Source organism: Panthera tigris, chromosome A3 (assembly GCF_018350195.1).
Source record: "Panthera tigris isolate Pti1 chromosome A3, P.tigris_Pti1_mat1.1, whole genome shotgun sequence".
In the NCBI taxonomy this organism is placed as follows: Eukaryota; Metazoa; Chordata; class Mammalia; order Carnivora; family Felidae; genus Panthera; species Panthera tigris.
In genome coordinates, this window is record NC_056662.1 from 61,255,575 (window position 1) to 61,280,187 (window position 24,613).

Sequence of the window (24,613 nt, forward strand, 5' to 3'; positions counted from 1 at the left end):
TAGCACTCTTCACATGCAAACACCTCACAATGAAGGATGAAAGTTGATACTAATTCACTTCAGCGGTTAATTTACATTGTACTGGCCTGCAAATCCGTATGTTTATTTAATGCCCAGAGCATTAGTCTTTCATTCACAAAGCTCAAAAGAAGATGAACAGACTCCACTAAAACTTTTCAAATATTTTCCAGTCAGGCTAAGCAAAACAAAGAACATTTCACTAGAAAGGCATGCTTTTGTTTAAGTGATTACTAAGTTAAAATTAGGGGTAAAACCAAGGACATTGTGCAGTGACATGTTTAGATTTGGAGTCCCCGAAGGAAAAAATAAATAAAAAAGAATCTCCTTACTCTTAGTTTGTAATAAAACATAAACCAGTCCTCAGTGGAAGGTGGATATCTCCTTTCATGGGTTTGGTCTCCAGGCCTGTGGGTGTGTGGTGCATTAACCAGACAACATTTGCTGTCACATAAATTCTCCTCTGCATTTCAGCAGACAAAAGAATTCCTCAGTGTATTTTCTCACCTCAGTTCTGGGTCCCTAAGCCAAGGAACCATCTCTCAACAGCTTTTCAATGGCAGTTATAAAAGTCCCTCAAACTCATTCTCAGCATTCAAAGGGTACTGGTGAATCTGTCTGTGTCCCCAACTTTGGTAAGTACCTGATCAGGTCTCCCATCTGTCAAAAGGTAGATTACTTGTGTTTCTTCATCAGCGAAAGCAATTTGCAGAGCATTTAGGGTGTTTGTGGAACTTCCAATCTATAACAGAGAGAGAGAGAGAGAGAGAGAGAAAGATACCAAGCACATACTTGAGTCTCAAAACAGATCTCACAAACAAGTTATTTTCTGCTTCCAAAAAAAGATAGAAAAGTACTTGCAAAATAAAAGATAAAATTATATCGAGATAATAATTTAAGCCCAGGAATTCCAAGGAGCCAAATCCCTGGGTGTTCTATAAAAGCCTCTATCCAGACAATTCCAGGACAGCTAGAAGCCAGGACTATGGATTTCCTGTCCTGACGACAGAGTTCTTAATGCAACTTTATCTTTGTGTAACTAACTCAGTTACTGTTCATTCGGCTGTCAACACAGCTTAAACATACAGTCTGAATATAAGCCTGGCAGGGCAAACCAGGATTTATTCAAACATGAGTGTGTTAACATCAGCAATCTGGGGTACAGCAAAGAAACTGTTAAGTTTTTAAAACCCCTGCAGTTTCTGCTCAAGGATGTAGAGCATTGGAAAGAATGCCACTGCCAGCCTTGTAACAAAAAGGAGCCAGACAAACAGCAAGTAAATGCCTTTTGTTAGGCTCATTAGAGTGCTTAGGTCACAGGGCAATCAACTTGCCCTAAATGTGAGGACAGACAGGCATGTGCAGAGACTGGCGAGATGCAAGCACTGGCTTCTGGGGTGAGATGCGGCAGACACTAGTAAGAAGAGGTTGGCTGGGGTGACTGGTGAACTGGTAGAGGTTAGCCAGGTATATACTGGTGAGAAGGTAAAGGTCCACAGGCCACAAATATAGGGGAATCTGCACTCTCTTGGAGGCTTTTTCACCACAAAGCCCACAGGGTGCTCAAGAATGTCTCCCACATGGTGCAGAACTGGGGGAGAACAGTGACACAGGGACCCTTCTCCTCCATCTCACCCCACCCTCGGGACAAAAGCCCTAATGTGTGTGTGTATGTATCTGTGTGTGTGGTGGGGGGCGGGGAGGAAGGGCAACAAACAGAGTTACCCTTAGGGTACTGGTGAAAATCCAGGAGAGCTGGGGGAAGTTCTCCAAACCCTCCACTCCTGGAAAAGGAACAGGGCTAGGTTCTGGGCTCAGAACTACTGAGAAAAACACACTCCCTAGACTCTGGGACACCAGCCTGCCTAAGAGTAAGGCTCATTCAGAGAACACCCACCCTCCGTTCCCCTACCAACACTGACTGGCAAGGAACTGGTAAGAGAGTTACAGTGTGAGGCCCAGTAGGAAGGGAAAATCAAAATCACAGGGTGGAGCAGACACTGACAAACAAGTCTCTAGCATATCATCCCCCACCCTAATCCCAAGTACTACAAAAATGTGAGGGGCCTGGTGCACATGGTAACGGTAACAAACCTCAAACGTAGCCCAACTCCGGATTAATTTTACCCCTCTGCCCTCAACAAGAAAGGTATGCTCATTTCCAGACATAAATAATATTTATCTCAGTCTCTATATACCACATGTGAAGTCCAGCTTTTAACAAAACAAAAAAAGCATACTAAAAAGAAATAAACAACATATTACCAAGAGACAAAAACACTCCCCAGAAACAAACTCAGATATGACACAGATGTTGAAACGATTTGAAAGAAAATTTAAAATAACTGTGATTAATACACTAAAACTTCTAATGGCAAAGGTGAACAACACTAAAGACCAGATGGGTAATTTCAGCAGAGGGATGGAAACCTTAAGAAACAGTTGAATGGAAACACTAAAAATCAAAAACACAGTAATGCAGATGAATACAAAGAGTAAAATCAAAACAGAAATGAGCATCAAAGGGCTGTGGGATGGTATCAAACATTCTGACATGTGCATAATTGGAAACACAAGAAAGGAAACAGGATAGGAGAAATATTTGAAAAAAGGAATGGCTGAGAGTTTTCCTAAAACAATGACAGACATGAACCCATGGACCCAAGAAGGTCAAGTCAGATAAATGAATAAAGTGCCCCGATACTTTTACCAGGGTTGTGGCAGAGAAAGCCAAGTAGTGAGCCAAGACTCTCATCCTTACCAAGTGTAACAAGCCCTCCCCGCCCAACAGCGCTCACACCCACCCAGCAGTAATGAGATGCTGCACCCCTCCGAGTTCAAGTGGGGAAGCTAGACTCCAACCTCTACCTTCTCCCCATAGTATGTAGCCTCCTGGGTCGAGCCTCTTTCACTTCCCAAAATGTATTTAAGATTTACCCAAGTTATTTCATGAATCAAGAGTTTGTTCCTTTTTACTGATGACTAGTATATCAATGTATGGATGTAAAATTGTTTATCCATTGTTTTCCTATTGAAGGATATCTGCGTCATTTCCCATTTTGGGTGTTTATAAATAAAGCTGTTACAAATGTTTGCTTATACGTTTTTTGAGTGAATATACATCAAGAACTGTGAAACGTCTGCTATTTTCCCTTACTTGCAGACTAACATGGATGCTGGCAGAAGATTCAAGACTCTTGGGTCACTGACGAAGGACTTTACTACTCACAGCAATAGCAGTAGCCAGAATGTCAGTTTTTGGCACCAGTTTCCTGAGTTCCAATTCCCGTAGAGTGATGTGAAGAAGGCTAAGTGACACTTGTACACACAGTAGATTGCGTTAAAGGAGAGGGACCCTGAACTTAGGAAACTGTATATTCTATAATGGACTGTAAGCATGCTTGTCCTTTGCTCTGGAGTTAGATATTATCTTTATACTGGATAATCAACACATCACCTTCTGCCCTGAAAGGAGACACTATCTCTAATTTCTCAGGCAGTTTGCTATATAAACATCCTTGAAAAGACTGACCAGAGGTTCTTGATATATGAAGATCAGTGATTTGAAATCATTTCCTCTTTTGTAATGTAGGCTTTTAGTGCATTAACTTCCTTCCCAGCACTGTGTTAGCTTCATCCCCCCAAATTTTCACATTTTGCTTAATTTTCATTAAGTTCTATGAGATTTTAAATTTTCTTTGGGGCATTCTTTCTGATCTGTGAATTATTTAAAGCCTGTTCTTTAATTCCCAAGTGTCCTGAGATTTTCATATTGTCTTTCTGTTATTGATTTCTAGTTTGATACCACTATGGTCAGGAGACATCTGTGTGACTTCATACTCTGTGATACCAATTCTTTTAAATTTGCTAAGCGTTGTTTTATGACTCAAGATATGTCTCTTTACGTGAATGTCCAATGTTTGTTTGAAAAGAATATGTATTCTGTTGTTGGGTGGAGCATTCTATAAATGTTAATTAGATATGGCTAGTTGAAGGTATTGTTCAGTTCTTCCAAATCCTTGCTGACTGTTCAGTAGTGCTATCAACTGCTAAGACTGGGGTACTGAAGGCCCCAACTATAATTGCTGATTTGTCCATTATTCCTTTTGACTCCATCAGATTTTGTTCCATGTATTTTGAAGCTTTGTTGTTTGGTGCATACATATTTAGGATTCTTGTCTTCTTTTTTGTAAATTATAGGTGATGCACACTGTTACATTAGATTCAGGTGTACAACATAATGATTGGACAAGTTTATATGTTATGCTCACCACAAGTGTAGGCAGAATTGTTATTTTCTCATTGGATTGATCTTTTTATTATCATGTTAAGCCTCTTGCAATTCTCTTTGCTTTAAAGTCTACTTTATGTGATATTAACATAGTTACTCCAGATTAAAAAAAATTAGTGTTTATATATCTTTTCCATCCTTTTACTTTCAACCTATGTTGTTATTTTTGAAGTGAGTTTCTTACAGACCACATAGAGTTGGATCATGTTTTTGTCTACTCTCCAATCTCTGTCATGTAATTGGTATATTTAGACCATTTACATGTAATTGCTGATATTTAATTAAGCTTCCCATTTTTGTTTTTATGTGTATTTCCTGTTTCTCATTTATCTTATTTTTCCTTGCCTTGCTGTGGATTATTTGAACATTTTTTAATGTTCTATTCTGATTATTTGTAATATTTTTGAGTGTATTGTCTTATGTAGTTTTCTTCATGGTTGCTCTAGGTATTTTCTTAAGCATATGTGTAACTAATCACAGTCCAATGATACTGATAATTTACCACTTCAAATTAAGTGTAAAAATTATTCTTCCATTTAGGTCCTTTTACTGTAGCCATTTAAAAAATATAATTGTCTGAAGTATTTCCTCTATATTCATTATATATATAGATGGTGTTAAACTTTTGCTTGCACCATAAAACATGATTAAAGCAACTCATGAGGTTACAGATTCTCTCCTATGTTTACTTCTACATTCACCCATTCCACTGTTCTTCCTTCATTTCTGAAGGTCCAAGCTTTCTTCCTATTTGGAGAGTTTCCAGTAGCCATTCTTTAAAGGTAGGTCTCCCAGCAATAAATTCTCTTCATTTTCCTTCTCCTTCAACCCTGGAGGATATTTTCACCAGATAGACAATTCATGGCTTACAGTACTTTTCTTTCAGCACTTGAAAAATGTTGTGCCACCTCCCTCTGGTCTCATACTTTCAGATGAGAAACTGCTGCCGTTTGAGTTTGTATTCCTTTATAGCTTATGCATTATTTCTCTTAGGCTGTTTTTAGGATTTTTCTTTGTCTTTACTTTTCAGAAGATTAAATATAATGTATTGTGGTATGGATTTCTTTGGTTTTACCCTGTCTGGGGTTTGCTTAGGTTCTTGAATTGTAGTTTTTATGTTTTTCACCAAATTTGGGGAGTTTCTAGCTATTGCTTTTTTTAAATACATTTTCAGTCCCACACTCACCTACCCTTTCTAGAATTATGATGGCATGAATATTACATCTTTTTTACTGTCCCAGAGATCTCCGAGGCTCTGTTGGTACTGGCATCAGTGGTTTGCTCTTCTCATTGAAATGTGGATTTCTTGGATCATGGTATGATGAGTGGTTTTTATGTCCTGGACAATTTGGTCACTATGTTAGGAGACTATTCCCATTTAAATGTTATTTAGCAGGCAGTCACCCTGTTCAGGTTTAGTATATTTATTTTAGCCTACCTTTTTGGGCTTTAGTTCCAATGACAATTTAATTTTCTACTCTATGCAATCCTACTCTGGTCTGCTTTGTTCCTCTTGCGCTGCTGGGTCTCCCACTCAGTTCCTATTTGGTGCTGTCTGTGGGAAGCCCAGAAAAGCCATGTTTTGGGGCTGCCTATTGGTGCTAGGTGACCTTCTGGGGTATAAGAGCAGAAGCTGCTGAACCTGGCTCTACTTATGCCACTGAGTTGAGAGCAGGAAGACACAAGGGTTTATTCACCTTTGCTGTTGTTGGAAGATTAGACTTCTCATTGGTGCCCAGTTGTGAAGCTGGGACAGTCAGGGACTCTGCTGTTGCTGGCTGGTCACACCATCTACAGGTGACCTGGTTTTAGAAATGCCCAGGACTTTGCTGCTGCCACTGCAGCAGTTGTATGGGACCCCCTGCCAGTACCCCATGTGTGGAGTGCAGTCTAAGACAGTCTGGATATTGCCGCTGTCACTGCTGCCAAAGATCAGACTGCTCATACATGCCACAATGTTGTGACATAGAAGCTGGGGTGGCTGAGGATTTTACTGCTGCCATTGTTTCTGGTGGATCAGACTGCCTGCCAGACTTGGGTTGTGCAACTGGGCAGCTGGAGTTTTGCTGCTCTTGCTGCTGCTGGAAGAACGGACCACTTGACAGGATCTGAGTTGTAAGGCAGGGACTGAGACAGTCATGGCTTTACTCTTGCCACTGCTTCCAATGAACTAGACTACGTGTCAGGGTCTGGGTTGTGGAGTTTGGGGGGTCCCACTAGATCTTTGGTGGGCCTACCTTTCACCAGTCCTTCAGTCAGAGAGGTGTAAATACATGACTCTCTACATTTGTCAAAATCCATAGATCTATACACCAAAAAGAGTGCTTTTGCTGTGTGCAAATTAAAATATAATTCAATTAGGATGAGGGAGGAAGTCAACATATTAATAATGAATGATATAATCACACTGAGGTAGCTGAGTAAAAAAGTACCTGACTTTAAGAACTTTAGGAAACAGTTTTTTGACTGGATAGTGTAAGGCTAAAGAGAGAAAGAACTATGTGTAAACACTGTACCCCAGGTGATAAGTGTTTTTCTCAGAGTATGGGTTAGAAATTCTGAAACTATATGTATACCAGGGTTGAACAAATAAGTAAACACATTACAGATAACGAAAACCAGGTTTTTCATGGTCAAAGAAGTTAAAAATAAGTAAATACGTTCTTTACAAATAATTTCTGTGGCTCTGGATTGGAGTAAAGAGTTATTAGTATGAACTCATGGTTTTATTTATCTTTTTACATTTATTTATTTACTTTTGAGAGAAAGAGTACATGTACAAGAATGTGTGTGAGCGGGGGAAGGACAGAGAAAAAGGGAGAGAGAGAATTCCAAGTAGGCTCCACACTCAGCACGGAGCCCAACACAGGGCTCAATCCCATGACCATTAGATCATGACCTTGGCCGATATCAAGAGTCAGGTGCTTAACCAACTAAGCCACACAGGCGTCCCTTATTTTCCTTTTTTAATGAAAATATAGATAAATAGATACAGGAATATAGATGTTTATGGATTGATGGGCTATTATACATATATTTCCCATCTCTGTCCACTGAGAGAGCCTAGAAGCAGTGAGTCCAGTAGCAGCAATAAGCATACCTAAGTGCCCAGATTTTGGTTTTCAAATACCACTTTCTAATAAAAGAAACAAGGGTTCCTTGGAGAAGTGGTAAACTCCAGGACTGAGGTGGGAAAATATAAGATGATCATGAAATATCTATAGTGCCAGAAAATAAACAAGTATTCAAGGAAAAAAAAAAGATAGATGCATATGTGAAGAACACAGGGGGCAACCTGAAAGAGTTCCCAATGGCCAGAGTGGGAACAAGCTTGGTAACAAAATAAATAACAATAGTATTGAATTATTACTGAAACAGTAAATAAATATCCATGAGTCCATAATGAAATAAATATGTGACTGAATGAATAAATAAGAGGGGGAAAGGGGAAGTTCTTCATTACAGAATTCCAACACATAAATGTAAAAGGAATAGAGGGAATAGAAAGTCACCATTAGAACAGCACATTAATAAGTGCTACAGAGAAGATCCATCACTGAGTGCTAAAATTAGTGGGTAAAAGTTCAAGACACAAAGGATATGTGCATAGCCTCAAAGTTATCTCCTCCAAAACATGTATTATCTATAAAAAGAAAAAAAAAGTAGTTTTACAGGGGAGAAACCTATCAGATGCCACCTTACCCAAGAGACCAAAGTTAACACCACTAGTAGTAAGGTGTATCACCACAATGTACTGCTCAGCATGATGCACTGAGAAGGACACATCACCTCTGCAGTATTCTAACCCCAATCTAACCATCAGAAAACATCAGATGAAACCAGATTGAAGGACATTCTGCAAAACACATGATCAAAAGGTCATGAAAGACAAGGCATCACTGAGGATGTGTTACAGACTGGAAGAGACTGAGAAGACACTGCAACTATAACCGTAATGTGGGGGCACAGGTGAAACAGGTGAACAGGATTAAGAAGTACAAACTACCAGGTATCAAATAATTAAGTCATGGGGATGAAAAACACAGCAGAGGGAATATAGTCAATAATACTGTAATGGTATTGTATGGTGACAGATGGTGACTATTCTTACTGTGTGGAGCACTGAGTAATGTAGAGAATTGTCAAATCACTATATTTTACACCTGAAACTAATATAAAACTGTATGTCAACTATATTTCAATAATAAATAAATAAATAAATAAATAAATAAATAAATAAATAAAACTTTTAAGAAATACATGCAATATGGGACCCTGGATTGGATCTTGGAACAGAACAGGAATACTAGTAGAAAGACTAATGAACCCTGAATGAAGTCTGTAATATAGTTAATAATGGCATTGTCATTTTCTCAGTTTTTGGTTTTGTTTTGCTTTAAATAGATTTTATTTATTTATTTATTTATTTATTTACTCTAAGTAGGCTCTAAGTCAGGACACCTGGGTGGCTCAGTTGGTTGAGGGTCTGACTTTGGCTCAGGTCATGATCTCGTGGTTCATGGGTTTGAGCCCTGTGTCAGGCTCTAAGTTGTCAGCATAGTTCACAACTTAGAGCCTGCAGCCTGCTTTGGATTCCGTGTCTACCTGTTTCTCTGCCCCTCCCTTGCTTGTGCTCTCTCTCTCTCAAAAATAAATAAATAAACATTTAAAAAATGCCTCTAAGCCTAACGGGGGCTCAAACTCAGGACCCCAAGGTCAAGAGTCACATACTCTACCAACTCAGCCAGCCAGGCACCCCTGTGATTTTCTTAGTTTTGACAATTAAACTATGTTTACGTCAGATGTTAACATTAGGGGAAACTAACTAAAGGGTATTACAGGCACCCTCTGTACTATCTGTGCAACTCTTTCATAAGCCCAAAATGATTTCAAATTAAAAAGTTAAAAAAAAAACACAAAAAAAACTGCTTCAACATTTGGGCAGCAGAAATATAGCTCAGATGGTAAACAGTACAACTCTTCTCTCTAGGCCCTATCTCAATAGTCTTGTTGACAATCCCACTGTTCAGGGATTGTTGCAAAGATGGTAGAAAAGCTAGGAGAAAGCCAGACTGGGAATCATGGGAAAGATGGTCAGAAGTTGGTGCCTCTTCTGCACCTGCTCCCTCCTTGCTTCCCCCAGCCTTGGGCCAGACCCCCACCCCCAACTACTGGGCAGACTCAGCCCCAGCTTATGCTCCTCTGACCTCAGGACTGGTTAGGCCTGTTTGGGGAACTACTGCTCCAACACCAGCACAAGGCAGTTTCAGAAGCTCTAGTGGTATCCTGAATTTATTGGGTTGATTCCTGAGCCGACCAGTCAAAAGAATATAGAGAAATGTGGTTTTCCTGAAAATAAATTTTGCACATTCAGCAAGCAAGGGAGCCTCAATGAAGATTTTTGAAGATAACAGAATTATACTTTACAAATAATTATTTTAGTTATATTTTTAGCCATTCAGGTAGTTGGTTCTATTCATTAGTGATTTCTATAAAAAGCAGCACCTGTTAGTGTTTTAATCTAATGAGACTGCATATATGATATCTGTTATGACCAACTATAAATAAATGGGCTCTGAGTTAACAATCACCTATAGTCCATAAAAGGAAGGAACATGTATCCCAAGTAACTTCACTGGCTAATCCTGGAAATTTATCAAGTTGGGTGTGAATTGAATATTCTTTCCCAGCATAAGATAGCCAGTTAGATCAAGATCTTAAGGCATCATAATTTCTTACAGAACATATTTCTTCCTTCTCCCATTTTTAAAGAATCAATCCTAACGGAACTCTGGTATATCCCAATGACAGCATATCTGGTATGTCCTGATATTCAAGGAGCTCTGTTAATGTCCATTTGTGGCTTCCTGTCAAATCTGGGACACTCAGGCACTGAACTATTTAAAGATGTTTATGATCTACATTTGACTTTTTGAGAAGAGCCCTTAGTTTCAATTTTAGTGTATCTCAACTATCTGGAATGCTTGTGGTTCTGGAAAAAGACCTTTTTAAAAAAGGAAGGTAAGTTCATGATAAGAGAAAATTCAAGGAAAGGCAATTCCTTCCCAGTAGTCTAAGTGCCAAGAGCAGTTCTTCAATGAAAGGCAGTCCTGAAGAAATGATTTCCCTTTCTCACTGTATCCTCCGCCACTCTCTCCCTCCTTGCTTTCAGTCTTAGCCAGTCACACTGTACTGTGTGCTTCCACCCACCAGTTCATTACTTTTGAACGAAGTCAACTGTTAAAAATAGCCGCAATATATCATTTGAAACAATAATGAGGTTTCAGGAGGATCACATATGAATGTTTGAGTACAAAAAAAATTAAATTTTGACATTTGTCTTCATAAAGGGGTGAGATCAGAGCCAAGGGCATATCTGAAAATGGTGTGCTGTGAACAGAAGCTTATCTAAATGTTAAGACAGTGACTCATGAGCTTGGATTCATGTGACCATTGTACACAAAATGAGTGTCTGTGTGAAAACCCTGCTGTCTCAGGGCTCAGAACGCTTTTTTTCTCAAGAATTTCCATGGCACGAATTAACTCAGCAGGTGATCAAGTCAGGCTTCTTCTCCCAGACCCAGTCTCCATCTTTCCTACCTTGATGTTTCTAATCCAGGACTGAGCCCCTTTCAAACTATCTTCATTGATTTCAACAAGTTTTTCCTGCCAAGCAACTGCTTGAGCATCAAACTGTACAAAATTGAATTTCCTTTTATATTTCAGCTGTTCCTGTAAGAGAAAATTATTATTTAACCAAAACACCACTCAGATGTAAGAAAAGGTTAGGCTAGGTCACAGTTTGATACATTTTAATCACTATGAAATCTCTTTTCAGATCTGGAAGCTAAAAATTACATTCAAAAGAGAAAATCTTTTCAGAAAATATTTAAACAAAATTTATACACAGTTTGGATATTATGCTTTTACAAATGTATATATGTCTGAATATATGTGTATATATATATGTATATATGTATATATGTATATATATATATATATATATATATATACACACACATATATATGTGTGTGTGTGTTTATATATAATATGACCTTAAATGTTGTCTTTAATACTGACATTAATGGTATACTGCATACACAAACTAAATGCAATCTGCTTAAAGAAAAGAAATCCCAAATGCCATCATCATTTTGGCCATCATCTTTTTGTTAAGGCTAGCATTTGGTTGCATACCTTTTTATTTGCCTTCCACCAACCCACATTTCTCCAGTAGAGGTTTATTGAAATAAAACCTGTATTTTGTATTTGTGAACACTCCCCACAATTATTTTCTGTGGTAATACATCAATACTACTCATTTGTGACAGTACCGCTATATCCATTCTAGGAGTTAGGAAGTGGAAGCAGTCTGCCTTGGGTCACACAACTCAGAGCAGTCTGCCTTGGGTCACAGCACAGGTAGAATAAGAATTGGAAGCTCCTAACCATCAGCCTACACTCCTCCCATACATCAGTTCTGGGGCCAATGCATGCAACACCCCTAATAAACACTGGAAATTAAAATAAAAATGCCAAGCTGAAGAGCATCTGGAAAACGATGGAGATGTGGGCACACCACAGATTTCAGGATAGAGAAAACCTGGAGCGATAGACACTGAAACTCCCTTAGTATCCCACCTGTTACAGAAGACCCTGCCACGGGAAGGGTCAGCTTGCAAAGGAGAACTGATGAATCTCTAACTGGCAAAAGAGAGCTTTTATCTGAAGTGGCTTCCCTGTGGATGCCTGAGTGCAGACCTTACCTGTGCACCTTGCAGAACCAATGCAGATGAAGGCTGCTAAAGATGCATTCATGACACAAAGGCCCCCCAAATCCATGAACCTGACAGCTCCATCTAACCTGTATAAACTGGATGATCTTGTCCTTCACCAAGTCCAGTTTGCTCTTCATTGAGTGAGATGTATCAATGAGGACGTAGACAAAATCATTACGTACTTTTCCAAAGAGGATTTGACTTCCATCCTGCAGCCACTTAATCCTAGGCAGGAAATTGGTTGAAAGTGAATTTTTACAGCCTGTGGCAATGACAGGTCTTCCTAAGAACTTAATAATACATCTACAGAGGCCAAGCTGTACTATATTGTTTATGCACAATCTTCTGTGAGTGGATTACTCACTTGGAAGGTTTCCTGTGAAAAATCCTATATTTGAGCTGGCTCCCTTGTTCACCCCCACCTCCACTATCCATCATCAATCCATGTAAAACCCAACTAGGAAAATCAATAGGACAGAAAAATAAATCCAATACTGGGTCCCAAAGCCAGAAGTAAATTACTTCCTGTCATCTGATAGTTTCAATCCCTCAGTGACTTCAGACCATTTGTTCTTTTAACCCTGCTGACTGCAGTCAAGCTAGTAATGCCAGCACATTCCTGAAGCTTCAGTGAAGCTTATAGACAATATCAAGCAACCCCAGATCCCTATAATAACTAAGCATCAGGCAGTTGGAGAAGGACTACTTCTGTGATGGGATCTCAGACTCCCATAACAGAATGTAAATTAAGTTCAAGGCGAGACCTGGGGTAAGGGGAAAGGCAGAGGGAAAAAATCCTTGAAACTGAGTTCAGAGTTCACCAAGGCCTAGGTAACTACAATTTGTAGGGCAAAATATTGATGAAGAGGTTGCTGCATAGAAGCAGAGGGGGTGGGGAGGGATGGACAGAGAGAGAAAACAGGAGAAAGAATGCATTCTGGCCATCTGCAGAGAGTGCCTTAAAGATTTTGGCTAAGTAGGGGCGCCTGGGTGGCTCAGTCAGTTAAGCATCCAGCTTTGGCTCAGGTCATGATCTCATGGTTTGTGAGATCAGCACAGACTCTGTGCTGACAGCTCGGAGCCTGGAGCCTGCTTTGGATTCTGGGTCTCCCTCTCTCTCTGCCCCTCCCTTGCTCTCTCTCTTTCCCTTTCTCTCTCTCAATAAAAGAAATATTAAAAAAAAGATTTTGGCTAAGTAATAATCAGGGCATGCATGTGAAGAAACTACTAAAACCAAGGAATAAATCACCATAAAGGAGTAACTAGATCAGCACCTCAGAGCTTACCCAGGGCTAGTTCATCTTCCAAACAACCTGAGTGGGAAAGGCTCCATAATACATGGGACATCAAGTAGAGTCCTCATAAGGGTATTGCCTTAGTAGTAGGACCAAATTAGCCCCAGACTAAAGGCTGCCCTGGACCTATGTTAACATAACTTACAAGCAAGCCCCAGAGGGATCCACGTGATTTCAAGGAACATAACTGCATCATGGAACATGTATTTTAAAATACAGCAAAATCCAGCACCCAACAATGTAAAATTCAAAATGTCTGCATTTCAGTAAAAAATTATCAGGCATACAAAGAAGCAGGAAAATATGATCTACAACCAGAAGAAAAACAGATAAACAGAAACAGACCCTAAAATAATACAAATGATAGAATTAGCAGAAAAGGATGTTACATAGCCTATTATAAACATAATCCATATTTTCAACAAGGTAAAGTATAAGCAAAATGAGGACAGAAATAGAAAATATAAAAGGGAATTTATAGAGATGCACAATAACCAAAATGAAAAATATACTACATGGTATTAATAGACATCAGACACTAGCAGAAGAAAAGATCAGGGAACATTAAGAAAGACATTGCAATTTAAAATGAAAACAACTGGGGAGCCTGAGTGGCTCAGTCTATAAAGCATCCAACTTTGGCTCAGGTCATGATCTCATGGCTTGCAGATTTCAAGCCCTGCATCAGGCTCGGTGCTGACAACTCAGAGCCTGGAGCCTGCTTTGGATTCTATGTCTCTCTCTCTCTCTCTCTCTCTGCCACTCCCCAGCTCACAAACTGTCTCTCTCTCTCTCTCTCTCAAAAATAAAAACATTTTTTAAAATAAATAAAAATAATAAAATGAAAACAGAGAAAAAACAAAAAGTAGAGAATAAACAACTCATGGAACAATGTCAAGGAGTCTAACATATATGTAGAAACTAAGAAAAAGGAGAAAGAGGGAAACAGGAAAAATATTTGGAAAAATACGGCCAAATGTTTCCAATTTTGATAAAACAATATATGAATATATACAAGAAGCTCAAAGAACCCAAAAAGAAGAAAAATGGAAAAAAAGAAAACCACCAATACACATCATAATATAATTTGAAATCCAATGATAAAGAAAAAAGTCTTAAAAGCATCCAGAGGTGACATAAAAATAACAGAAGACTTTTCACCATAAATCAAACACACCAAAAGATAATGGAGAAAGATTTTTAAAGTACTGAAATATAAAGTGTAAACCTACAATTCTATATAAAGCAAAACAAAAAATATTCCAAAAACAAAAGGAAATTAAAGAGTTTTTCAGACTAAAACAGCTGAAATAATTCATTATCAACAGACCTGCACTGGGATAAATATAAAGAATAAAGAGGTACGGAAATATCAAATATGTGGATAAATACAAAATACACTAATTCTCATTTTAATTTTTTTTTTTCAACGTTTTTTATTTATTTTTGGGACAGAGAGAGACAGAGCATGAATGGGGGAGGGGCAGAGAGAGAGGGAGACACAGAATCGGAAACAGGCTCCAGGCTCCGAGCCATCAGCCCAGAGCCTGACGCGGGGCTCGAACTCACGGACCGCGAGATCGTGACCTGGCTGAAGTCGGACGCTTAACCGACTGCGCCACCCAGGCGCCCCTCATTTTAAATCTATTTATACAAAAATTGATTATTTACAATACATTATGGTTTATAGCATATGTGGAAATATGGTGTAGGACAATAATAGGGGTGCCCGAGTGGTTCAGTCAGTTGAGCATCTAACTCTTGATCTCAGCTCAGGTCTTGATCTCTGGATTCTGAGTTCAGGCCCTGCACTGAGCTCTGCACTAGGCATGAAACCTACTTAAAAAAAAAAAAAAGTATAGGACAACAATAGAAAAGACAGAAGAGAGGAATTGAAGTTATAAGATTTTTATGATATAGATGAAGTGAAATAGTATTTGAAGGTAGACTGTGGTAATTTAAAGATGTATACTGTAAATGCTAATGCTGTCACACATACAACAAAACAAAATAAAGAGGTAGAGTTTATAAGCCAAAGGTAGAAATAAAATGGGATCATAAACTCTCCAACAAAAGATGGTAGAAAAAGAGTAAAAAGAGAACGAAGAACAGGTAAGACAAAAAACAAATAGCAAGATCTAGATTTAAATCCAACCAAATAAATAATCACATTAAGGAAATGATCTTAATACTCCAATTAAAAGGTAGAGATTAGAAATGACTATTATTAAAATGACAAAAGATAACAAGTGTTGGAGAGGATGTGGAGAAAAGGGAGCCCTTGTACACTGTTGGTGGGACTGTAAATTGGTGCAGCCACTGTGGAAAACATGGAGATTCCTCAAAAATTAAAAATAGGACTACCATACATTGCAGCAATTCTGCTTCCAGGTATTTATCCAAAAAAGAAAACACTAACTTGAAAAGATATATGCAGCCCCATGTTCACTACAGTATTATTTACAATAGCCAAGATACGGGAACAACCTAAGTGTCCATTGACAGATGAATGGATAAAGAAATTGTGGTAAATATATATACATATATATATATATATATACATATATATATATGTGTATATATATATACACACACACATATATATATATAGTGGAATATCATTCAGCGATAAAAAGATTTAAATCTTGCCATTTTCAATGACATGGATGGACCTTGAAGGCATTCCACTAAGTGAGGTAAGTCAGACAGAGAAAGACAAGTACCATATCATCTCTGTTATATGTGGAATCTAAAAGAAAAACAAAAAACAAGTTTATAGATTCAGAGAACAAAAAGACTGGTGACTCCAAGAGGCAGGGTGGGGAAAAATGGGTGAAAGGAACCAACAGATAAAAAGAAACAAACCAAAAAAAAATCCAACCAGAGGTTGGGGAGGGGATAAATGGAAGATTTTAGGATTTTTTTTCTTTATCTCTAATATTTAAAATTTTGTGATGATGTATGCTGGATAGGTCTTTTTACTCATTTTCTAGACATTCCTTGCAACTTTCTTTCAGTTTGGAACTACATGTCTCTCAGTTCTGAAATTTTTTGTGAGATTTCCCCTTCATTTTATATATGTCTATAAGCTATCTATTTGTAGGTACACATGTATGTTAACCTCAACCACAGGATGCTTGTGTTGCTTTCTGAGAGACTGCCTTCATCTTCCAGCTCTCCCATTGAATCATTTGTTTTGGCTATCATATTTTGAAGAGCTCTTGTAATTCTTAATATCTATATGTATGTATAACAGTATTTTCCAACTTTCTGAGGGCAATATTTTCTGTCTTTCTGAGAATATTAATATGTTGGTTTTCTCCGAAGTTTTATTTTTGTTTTTTGTTTTTGTTTTTTACTCCCTGTATTATGTATTATCTTAGTTTCCTTGTCTATTTGTTTTGGAGAACAATATGGAGTTAAAAGGCCGAGATAGATTGGATTTAGAAAACAATACCCATATATATTCTAAGAAACCTATTTCGATATAAGACACAAACAAGTAAAGGTAAAAAGATAGAAAAAAGAGAACCCGTGCAAAAAATGATCAAAACACACTGGAGCTAAAAAAAAGAGGTTAGAGTGGGAGAGAGCCAAAGCATAAGAGACTCTTAAAAACCGAGAACTGAGGGTTGATGGGGGGTGGGAGGGCGGGGAGGGTGGGTGATGGGTATTGAGGAGGGCACCTGTTGGGATGAGCACTGGTGATGTATGGAAACCAATTTGACAATAAATTTCATATATTAAAAAAAAAACACACTGGAGCAGCTCTATTGATACTGGACAAAGCAGATTTGTCCAGAAATCAAAAGGATTTCAGAAAAATCCTTTCAGAAAGGATTTCAGAAAAAGGAATACTGCCAAAGATAAAAAGGGACACTTAATAATATTAAAGGAATTCATTCATCAAGAGGACATAACAACCGTAACTGTACATACACCTACTAATAGCTTCAAAATACATGAAGGAAAAAATGACAGAATTGAAAAAAGAACAGGCAAATCCATAACTATAGCTAGAGATTTCAGTGCTCTTCTCTCAACAATTTGTAGAACAATTTAAATAAAAAAGTCAGTAATGATATGGAAGACTGAAACAACTCTATCAATCAACTTGAACTGAGATATTTATAGTATATTCCACACAACAAAAGCAGAATATGTAGTTTTTCTTCATATCCTGGGCAACAAAATAGGTCTCAATAAACTTATAAGAACTAAAGCCATACAGTATCCCTCCGTCCATAGTGCAATTAAAAGCTATCAGGAAAATCCACAAATACTTGAGAAGTAAACAACATATTTCTAAATAACCTTTGTTCAAAGAAGAATTATAAGGGAAATTTGCAAAATATTTTTAAGTGAATGTAATGAAATACAACATAATGTGAGAGGCAGCTAAAGCAATACCCCAAGAAAAGTTAAATGCTTATATTAGAAAGAAAGTTCTCAAATCTCTAAGCATCCATCTTAAGAAACTTAAAAGTAAGGAGAAAGAAGGAAATAATAAAGAGTAGAAATCAATGGCACCAAAAGGAGAAAACCATACAGAGAAAAAAACCCCACTGATACCAAAACCTCGTTCTTTGAAAAGATCAATAAAATGGATAATCTCCAACCAGGCTTAAAATAAAGATAACATAAATTACTAACATCAGTTCTATGTGTATGTGAAGAAATGGAATACATAATTAAAAACCTTGCTACAAAGAAAAACTACAGACCCAGATTGTTTCAGTAGTGAATTCTACATACATTTAAGGGAGAGATGATACCAACTCTCCACAAAGACTTCTGGAGAATAGAAAAGAGGAGAGAAGTTCCCAACAACCCCTAACACTTGGTGGGTGGAGAAGGACAAATAGATCTGGCAGGTACCAAGTGGAGTGTCTTAAACAGCATCCTTTTTCCCCAGACCTGAAGTCCAAACTACTGTCCCCAAAAGTCAACCCCAAAACAAGAAACAGAAGACTCCAGACACAAGGATTACTTGTTCTAAGTTACCCACTGCCAGTTGGGTTTTAAGAAACTGGGGCTCTGAAGAGTTAATATTATGCACACAGTTGTCTGCAGCTTGTGATTTTATAGCAGAAAACATAGAAGGATGGAAGGAACTCTCATTTTCAAGTGGTTACTGCCCACTGAGTACTAGTCTATACTCTATAATCCATAGGGCATATTTGTAAATGGCATTATCATTCCCACTTTATAAATGAAGAAACCAATGCACAAAGACATTAACTAACTTGCCCAGGGTCACACAGAAAGTGGCAGAGCTGGTATTATAATCCAGCTCCATCTGACCTCAGAGGCCATGCACCTAAATGGATTTGGTCTTTGTGGTCTAAAGCTGTCCTCTGGCATCAGGGAGGTGAAAGCATTAAGGTAGATCATCCCCATGGGACTGATGCTGAGGTCACAGCATTAGTACCTCAGATGCATTAGCACTGGCAGATTTTAAGAACCAGCAAGGTTGACAAGGACCACATGAAGTTATTTTTAGCTGAATATACATTATTCCATTGTATTAAAATACTCCACAACATTGTTAACAGTTGCCTTGAAATGTAATATCCAAGTACAGAGGACAGGTGTAATACAATTTGCAATATGTTTGTGGCCCACAAAAAATGCAAGACATGAGCAGAAGCATTCCTTAGCCTCCTATAGTGATGTACAACCAACATAATGACACATTTCTTTGCTGTCTTTTTTAAAAAGTCTGCTTGGAATCAAAGCAGCTTGGAATCAAAGCAGCTTGGAATCAAAGCAGCTTGGAATCTGGATCCAAACATTCCCCTTTATTACTAACAAAAAGCCACGAGCAAACCATCAGATGGCAACCCTGACATAACAATGTTAATTGGCTGTTTTTTGTGGTTAAGCATTTACAGAGAAGTCACAGATTTTAGTTTCAAGGGAAACTAGACCACTTGTACCCTCCTGCAAATTTACCAACCTCTTCTGAATCTGAGCAAGGACTGTGTGGATTCTCTCACTGTACCAGGTACACTTCTCTTTGGTAATGCAGACGTGGACCAAGCTCCCATCCTTCCAGGGTGCATGGACAAATCTGCTGCAGTATTTCGCATGGACTGTCTTCTTGTTGGTCTCCTAAATAAAGGACAAAGGACAGAAGCCATTCAGACCATTCAAAGAAGAAATCTCCAGATGGCACCCCATCTCTGCCTTATTTATACAGCTCCTAGCACTCACTCCCATGGTAAAATCATTCAACTGCTGGTTCAACCAACATGTACTGGGGCCTACTCTATATGGAGCCCTGTGCCAGATGTCATGAATGATAGTCAGAAAAACATGTGCAGTCTCATCTGTGCCCCAGAGAAGATAATGTTTCCAGCAGGGAGACACTGTATGCACATGCTCACACGCATGCACCCACACGCAGAAAGTTAGGAAGGCAGAGCACTAGACACCCAGCACCTGGTGCTAGGTTGAGACAATAATAACTAGGCAATCTGACAAAGAAGAAAGAGTTCTCAAGGACTAGAGGGTCAGTAGGACTCTCTGGAGGAGGTGGGACTTAAGATTCACACACAAAAAATCTTTCCATTATTACTCCCAGCCCCAAATGAAGAAAAGTAGCCAAGAAACCCATTCTACACCTAGCATCCTCTACTGGTACATACAAAACTGGTCTGAGGACAATGGCTTCCCACACATAGAGCTCACTCAACTGATTTATGAATTTATCAAGCACAACTCCATGTCACCAGCAATACAATCTTCTAGGCAGCAGCACTAGAAACCACAAAGACCAAAATTCCTGCCTTCATGGAGCTCACATTACAGGGAAAGAGCTAGATAATAAACAATCATACAGCAGGTCAGATGGTGACAAATGCTATAGAGAAAAATAAGGAAGGAGAATAAAGAACAGGGGATGGGAGGGGATGGAGAAGTTTTTTTTTAAGTTTATTTATTTCGAGAGAGAGAGTGTAAGCAGAGGCAGGGCAGAGAGAGAAAGAGAGAGAGAGAGAGAGAAAGAGAGAGAGAGAGAGAGAGAGAGAGAGAAAGAGAGACAGAGAGAGATAAAGAAATCCCAAGCAGACCATGCATTGCCAGCAAAGAGACTGACATGGAACTCGAACCCGTGAAACTGTGAGATCATGACCTGAGTCAAAATCAAGAGTTGGACACTTAACTGACTAAGCCACCCAGGCGCTCCAAAGAAGTTAAAACCTAAAAAAAAAAAAAAAAGCAAGCCTTAAACAGAAGGTAAAATATGAGCAAAGACCAGCAGGAACAAAAAGTGTGGCCATATGGAGATCTGGGGGAAGCTTGAGGACTCAGCAAGTGCCAAAACCCTGTGGTAAGAGTAAGTGTGTGCCTAGCATGTCTGTAGAATTTTAGGAAGGCTGGTGTAGTCCAAACAGAGTGAGCAAGGGTAAGGGGTGAGATGATGCTAGGGCAATATGAGGAAGAGAGCCAGATGCAGACTCTTTAAAGCCTACTGGCTAATGGAAGTGACTCTGGCTTCTCCTCTGAGTGAAAAAGGAACTATCCAAGAACTTTAACATGACAAGAGACAAATTTTTTCAATTAAGATATAATGGACATATAACATTATATTATGTATACAATACGATTTGATATATGGATATATTACAAAATGATTACCACAATAAATAAGTAATGCCCATCACCACACATAGTTACAGATTTTTTCTTGTGATCTATTTTAAGATCTACTCTCTTAGAGAAGTGACAGAATTCATAGTTTTAAGTTTTATTTACAACTTTAAAATTTAATTATAAAAATATCATTTTGAAGGTTACTCTGGCTACTCTGTTGAGAACAGACCATAGAGGGTCAAGGACAGAAGCAGGTCCATACCAGGGTAGTATGAGAAGTGGTGAGAAGTGGTTGGATTCTGAGTTACAGACATATTATGAAGACAGAACTGACAGCATTTAATGAGAGGTCAGATGTGGGTGTGGGAGAAAAGAGAGGAGTTTGGGATGACACTACGGTTTTCAGCCCACAGAACTACAAAAATGGAGTTGCAATGAATTTATGGGAGGAAGATTATGGGAAGAGTAGCCTTGAATGGGAAAATCTGAATCTGGTGTCTGATGTACTAGGTTCAAGGTGCCTATCAGACATCCCATTGACATGGCAAGTAGCCAGGTGGAGATAAGGGAAGGACTCAGGGCTGGAGATTTAAATGTGGAAGTCACCAGCATGCACACAGTATTAAAAGCCACAGGACTTGATGAGATCAAGTAGAGAGTGGGTACAGAGAGAGAAGAGGTCCAAGGACTGCACTTTGAGGCCCTCTGGCATTTAGAGGCTGGGAACATGGGAAAGAAGTAACAAAGAACACTAACAAAGAATAGCCAGTGAGGTAAGAGGAAAACAGAACAGTGTTTTATGCAAGCAAATGAATTTCAAGGAAGTAACCAACTATATGAAATGTGGATAGTAGGTCAAGTAAGAGTGGGACTGAGAACTGACCCCTGGATTTAGTAATACACGTAACCCTGGAAAGAGAGGGTTTTGGTGGAGAGGGGGCCTTGCTGAAGTGGAGTGCATTCAAGAGGGCATGGGAGAATTGCAAGACTAGAGAAAGGGAACATATACAACTCTTGACGAGTTGGATTCTACAAAGGAACAGAGAAATGAGGCAAATGAGGCAGAAGCAGAGGCAAGTATGGGGATCAAAATCCTATATTTTTAAGATGAGAGAAAGAATACCATATTTGTGTGCTGATAGGAAAGATGCAGAAATAAGGGTAATAATGATGATACAGAATAGAAAGGGGGCAAATGAGTAAATGGCAAATAGGGATCAGTGCACCCATGGAAGGGTTGACCATAGACAGAAGTGAGGACAATTTAGCCACCCTGGAAGTAATATGGGTAGAACACACAGGCACAAATGCTGGGGATATGTAGATACGGAAGTGGATATTCATGAATATTCATTCCAATGTTCAATGAAATGGGAAGCAAGGTCACTAGCTTAGAGTAAGCTAAGAGGAGATGGTGTTTGAAGTTTGAGGAAAAAAGAGTAGACATCTTGGAGAATGAGCATCTGAGTGGATTGGAAAACTGCAGGCGGATTGGTGGACAGCACAAGAGATCCATGAGGTTCTTCATGGAGAGATTCATGAAGTTAGAGGTCATGAATTTAAAGGGAAGCCAGGTACCGTGGCTATGTGCTTTTCTCTGGTTTCTTCTGCTGTAGTCAGATGCACAGCTATAATGCAGAAAAGGCAGAGAGGTGGATTTAACCAGGGTTGGGGTTTTGCCAGATGAGAATAATAATTTAAGAGAGGAAAAGTAGCTGAGCATGTACAAGAGGGACAAAAGGATAGAGAGAACAGACAACAGGGAGTAGAAATAACAAATTATATAATCCCAGTGAGTTGAAAGATTGGAATTAGGTAGTAGAGGAAATGACCTTAAAAAAAGAGGTCAAAAAGTGGGACCTTTGGAACTGATTTATGTGGGTTATGATGGAAGAGTTGTTTGTAATGACAAGGTCAAGGGGATGCCTATGGCAGGATTGGTAGAGATGGGGTGGAGGAGAAAGTCACCGGGAAAGAGGAGGTCAGAGAAATGAAAGGCCAGAGTGTAAGAAGGGTCATTTTCATGGGATTAACATTAAAAAATGGTTGGATCCAGTGACAGCAAGTCACAAGCTACAATCTTCAATTAATGATGGGGGTAACCTGGGAGTCAGAAAATGTCAGCCATAGGAAGTGTCATGGGTGGTATATTCTGATGACATGGGAAGACAGAGGGAGAATGATCAAGAAACAGCAACAAGGAATAAGGAAGGACAGCACCCACCTCTCCCACCCACAGGCCCAAGGAGAATGGGAGAGAAACCAGGGTCCTCGAGAGAAAACCCAGACAAGCAGGCAAAGAGAACACTGCAGAGCACTTGACACTACAGTGGGTGTATTGATATCTTCTAGTTCCATGGGGCACAGTGGAGGGAATTTAGGAGTCAGGGAGGAATGGAGGAAACTCAGAGATGGGAATGAGGATTGAGAAGTCTGGTGGTGAATGATATGAACATGGATGAAGGGCATGATGAGATCCGTCTTGATGTTCCCAAGACAGGCAGACAGGGGAACCACATGTCAACCACAACATAAGGATGGAAGGAGAAAGATGTCCCCTCTCTCATTCTCACCATGTTCTTATCCCTCAAGAGTTCTCCCTAGTCTCAATCCCAAAACATGGCCTTCTAACTGTGCCTTATGCACTCCCAGATGGAAACACACCAGACCATATGTTACATGAATACGGGTGTCAGACAGCAGAGTGTCAGAATGGGAAAACCACAGTGTAAGGTCCCAGCAGATAGTTCAAACCCTGCCATCTCATGATGTAACCTCTCAGAGGCCTTGTGACTTTGTCTTCTCATGTGTGCTATGAGAGCACAAATACTCACCTTGCATATAAAGCCCACAGGCATTCCATAAATGCTCATTTCTGATTCACAGTGTTTGTAATTAAAAAAAAAAAAAGAAAAAGAAAAAGAAAGAAGGTAACCTCTACTGGGCATCTCCCTACCTCACACACAATTCAATTTTAGGTATAAATCCAGATAGCTTGTGGCCCCAAATACTGAAAATAAAATTGTCCCTTTTCCATCAATATTTGTGGAGATAACTGTACTGTACACTTCTCAACTTCTACTGTATTATTTTTAGCACAAGAAATTTGAGGTAAAATTTCCCATTTATAAGCCAGACTCTTCAACCTGTCCCCATAAGATTTTGTTTAAATTGTCAAGAAAAAATAAGGAGAAATCAGTTTTAGAGAGGACTTGAACATACCACATTGTCACCAGCTCACAGTGAGCTATGTTCAAATTGACATGGATTGATATTTCTAAATATCCAGGGCCTAATGTATTTAAAAAATGAAAATCTACATATGATTAGATTACATACAATAACATATGATTTCCTGAACTAATAACATTACTGAATAATGACTACAAAATCAGAAAACTGTGCTGGGGGAGAAACCCACAAATGAAATTTCCCTGCAATATGGCAATTACTCCACATCCCAGTGTAGAGGACACAACTCCTAGGACACAAGTCTTCTGTCAATTCTGCATTTCTCTCATCCAATTTTTACATTTTCCTCCTTGTAGTTCACTGTAAACACACGGCACTAAGAAGGCTAAAACACCACATCGTGTGGTTAATGTAGCCCCCACGGAAAGAGCCTTTCCTCAGG

General features: G+C 39.0%; 1 protein-coding gene across 3 annotated transcripts in view; it reads right to left on the reverse strand.

Moving 5' to 3' along the window:
- Nucleotides 1-24,613, reverse strand: part of VWA3B (von Willebrand factor A domain containing 3B) — a 204,806-nt gene that overhangs the window by 87,473 nt on the left and 92,720 nt on the right. For all 3 annotated transcript variants that reach the window (XM_042981227.1, XM_042981228.1, XM_042981229.1), the window contains exons 10-13: nt 19,343-19,497; nt 12,175-12,313; nt 10,910-11,041; nt 662-760 (exon numbers count right to left, since the gene is read on the reverse strand). In XM_042981227.1, coding sequence (XP_042837161.1) covers nt 662-760; nt 10,910-11,041; nt 12,175-12,313; nt 19,343-19,497 — 525 coding nt within the window. The remainder of the gene's footprint in view (nt 1-661; nt 761-10,909; nt 11,042-12,174; nt 12,314-19,342; nt 19,498-24,613) is intronic.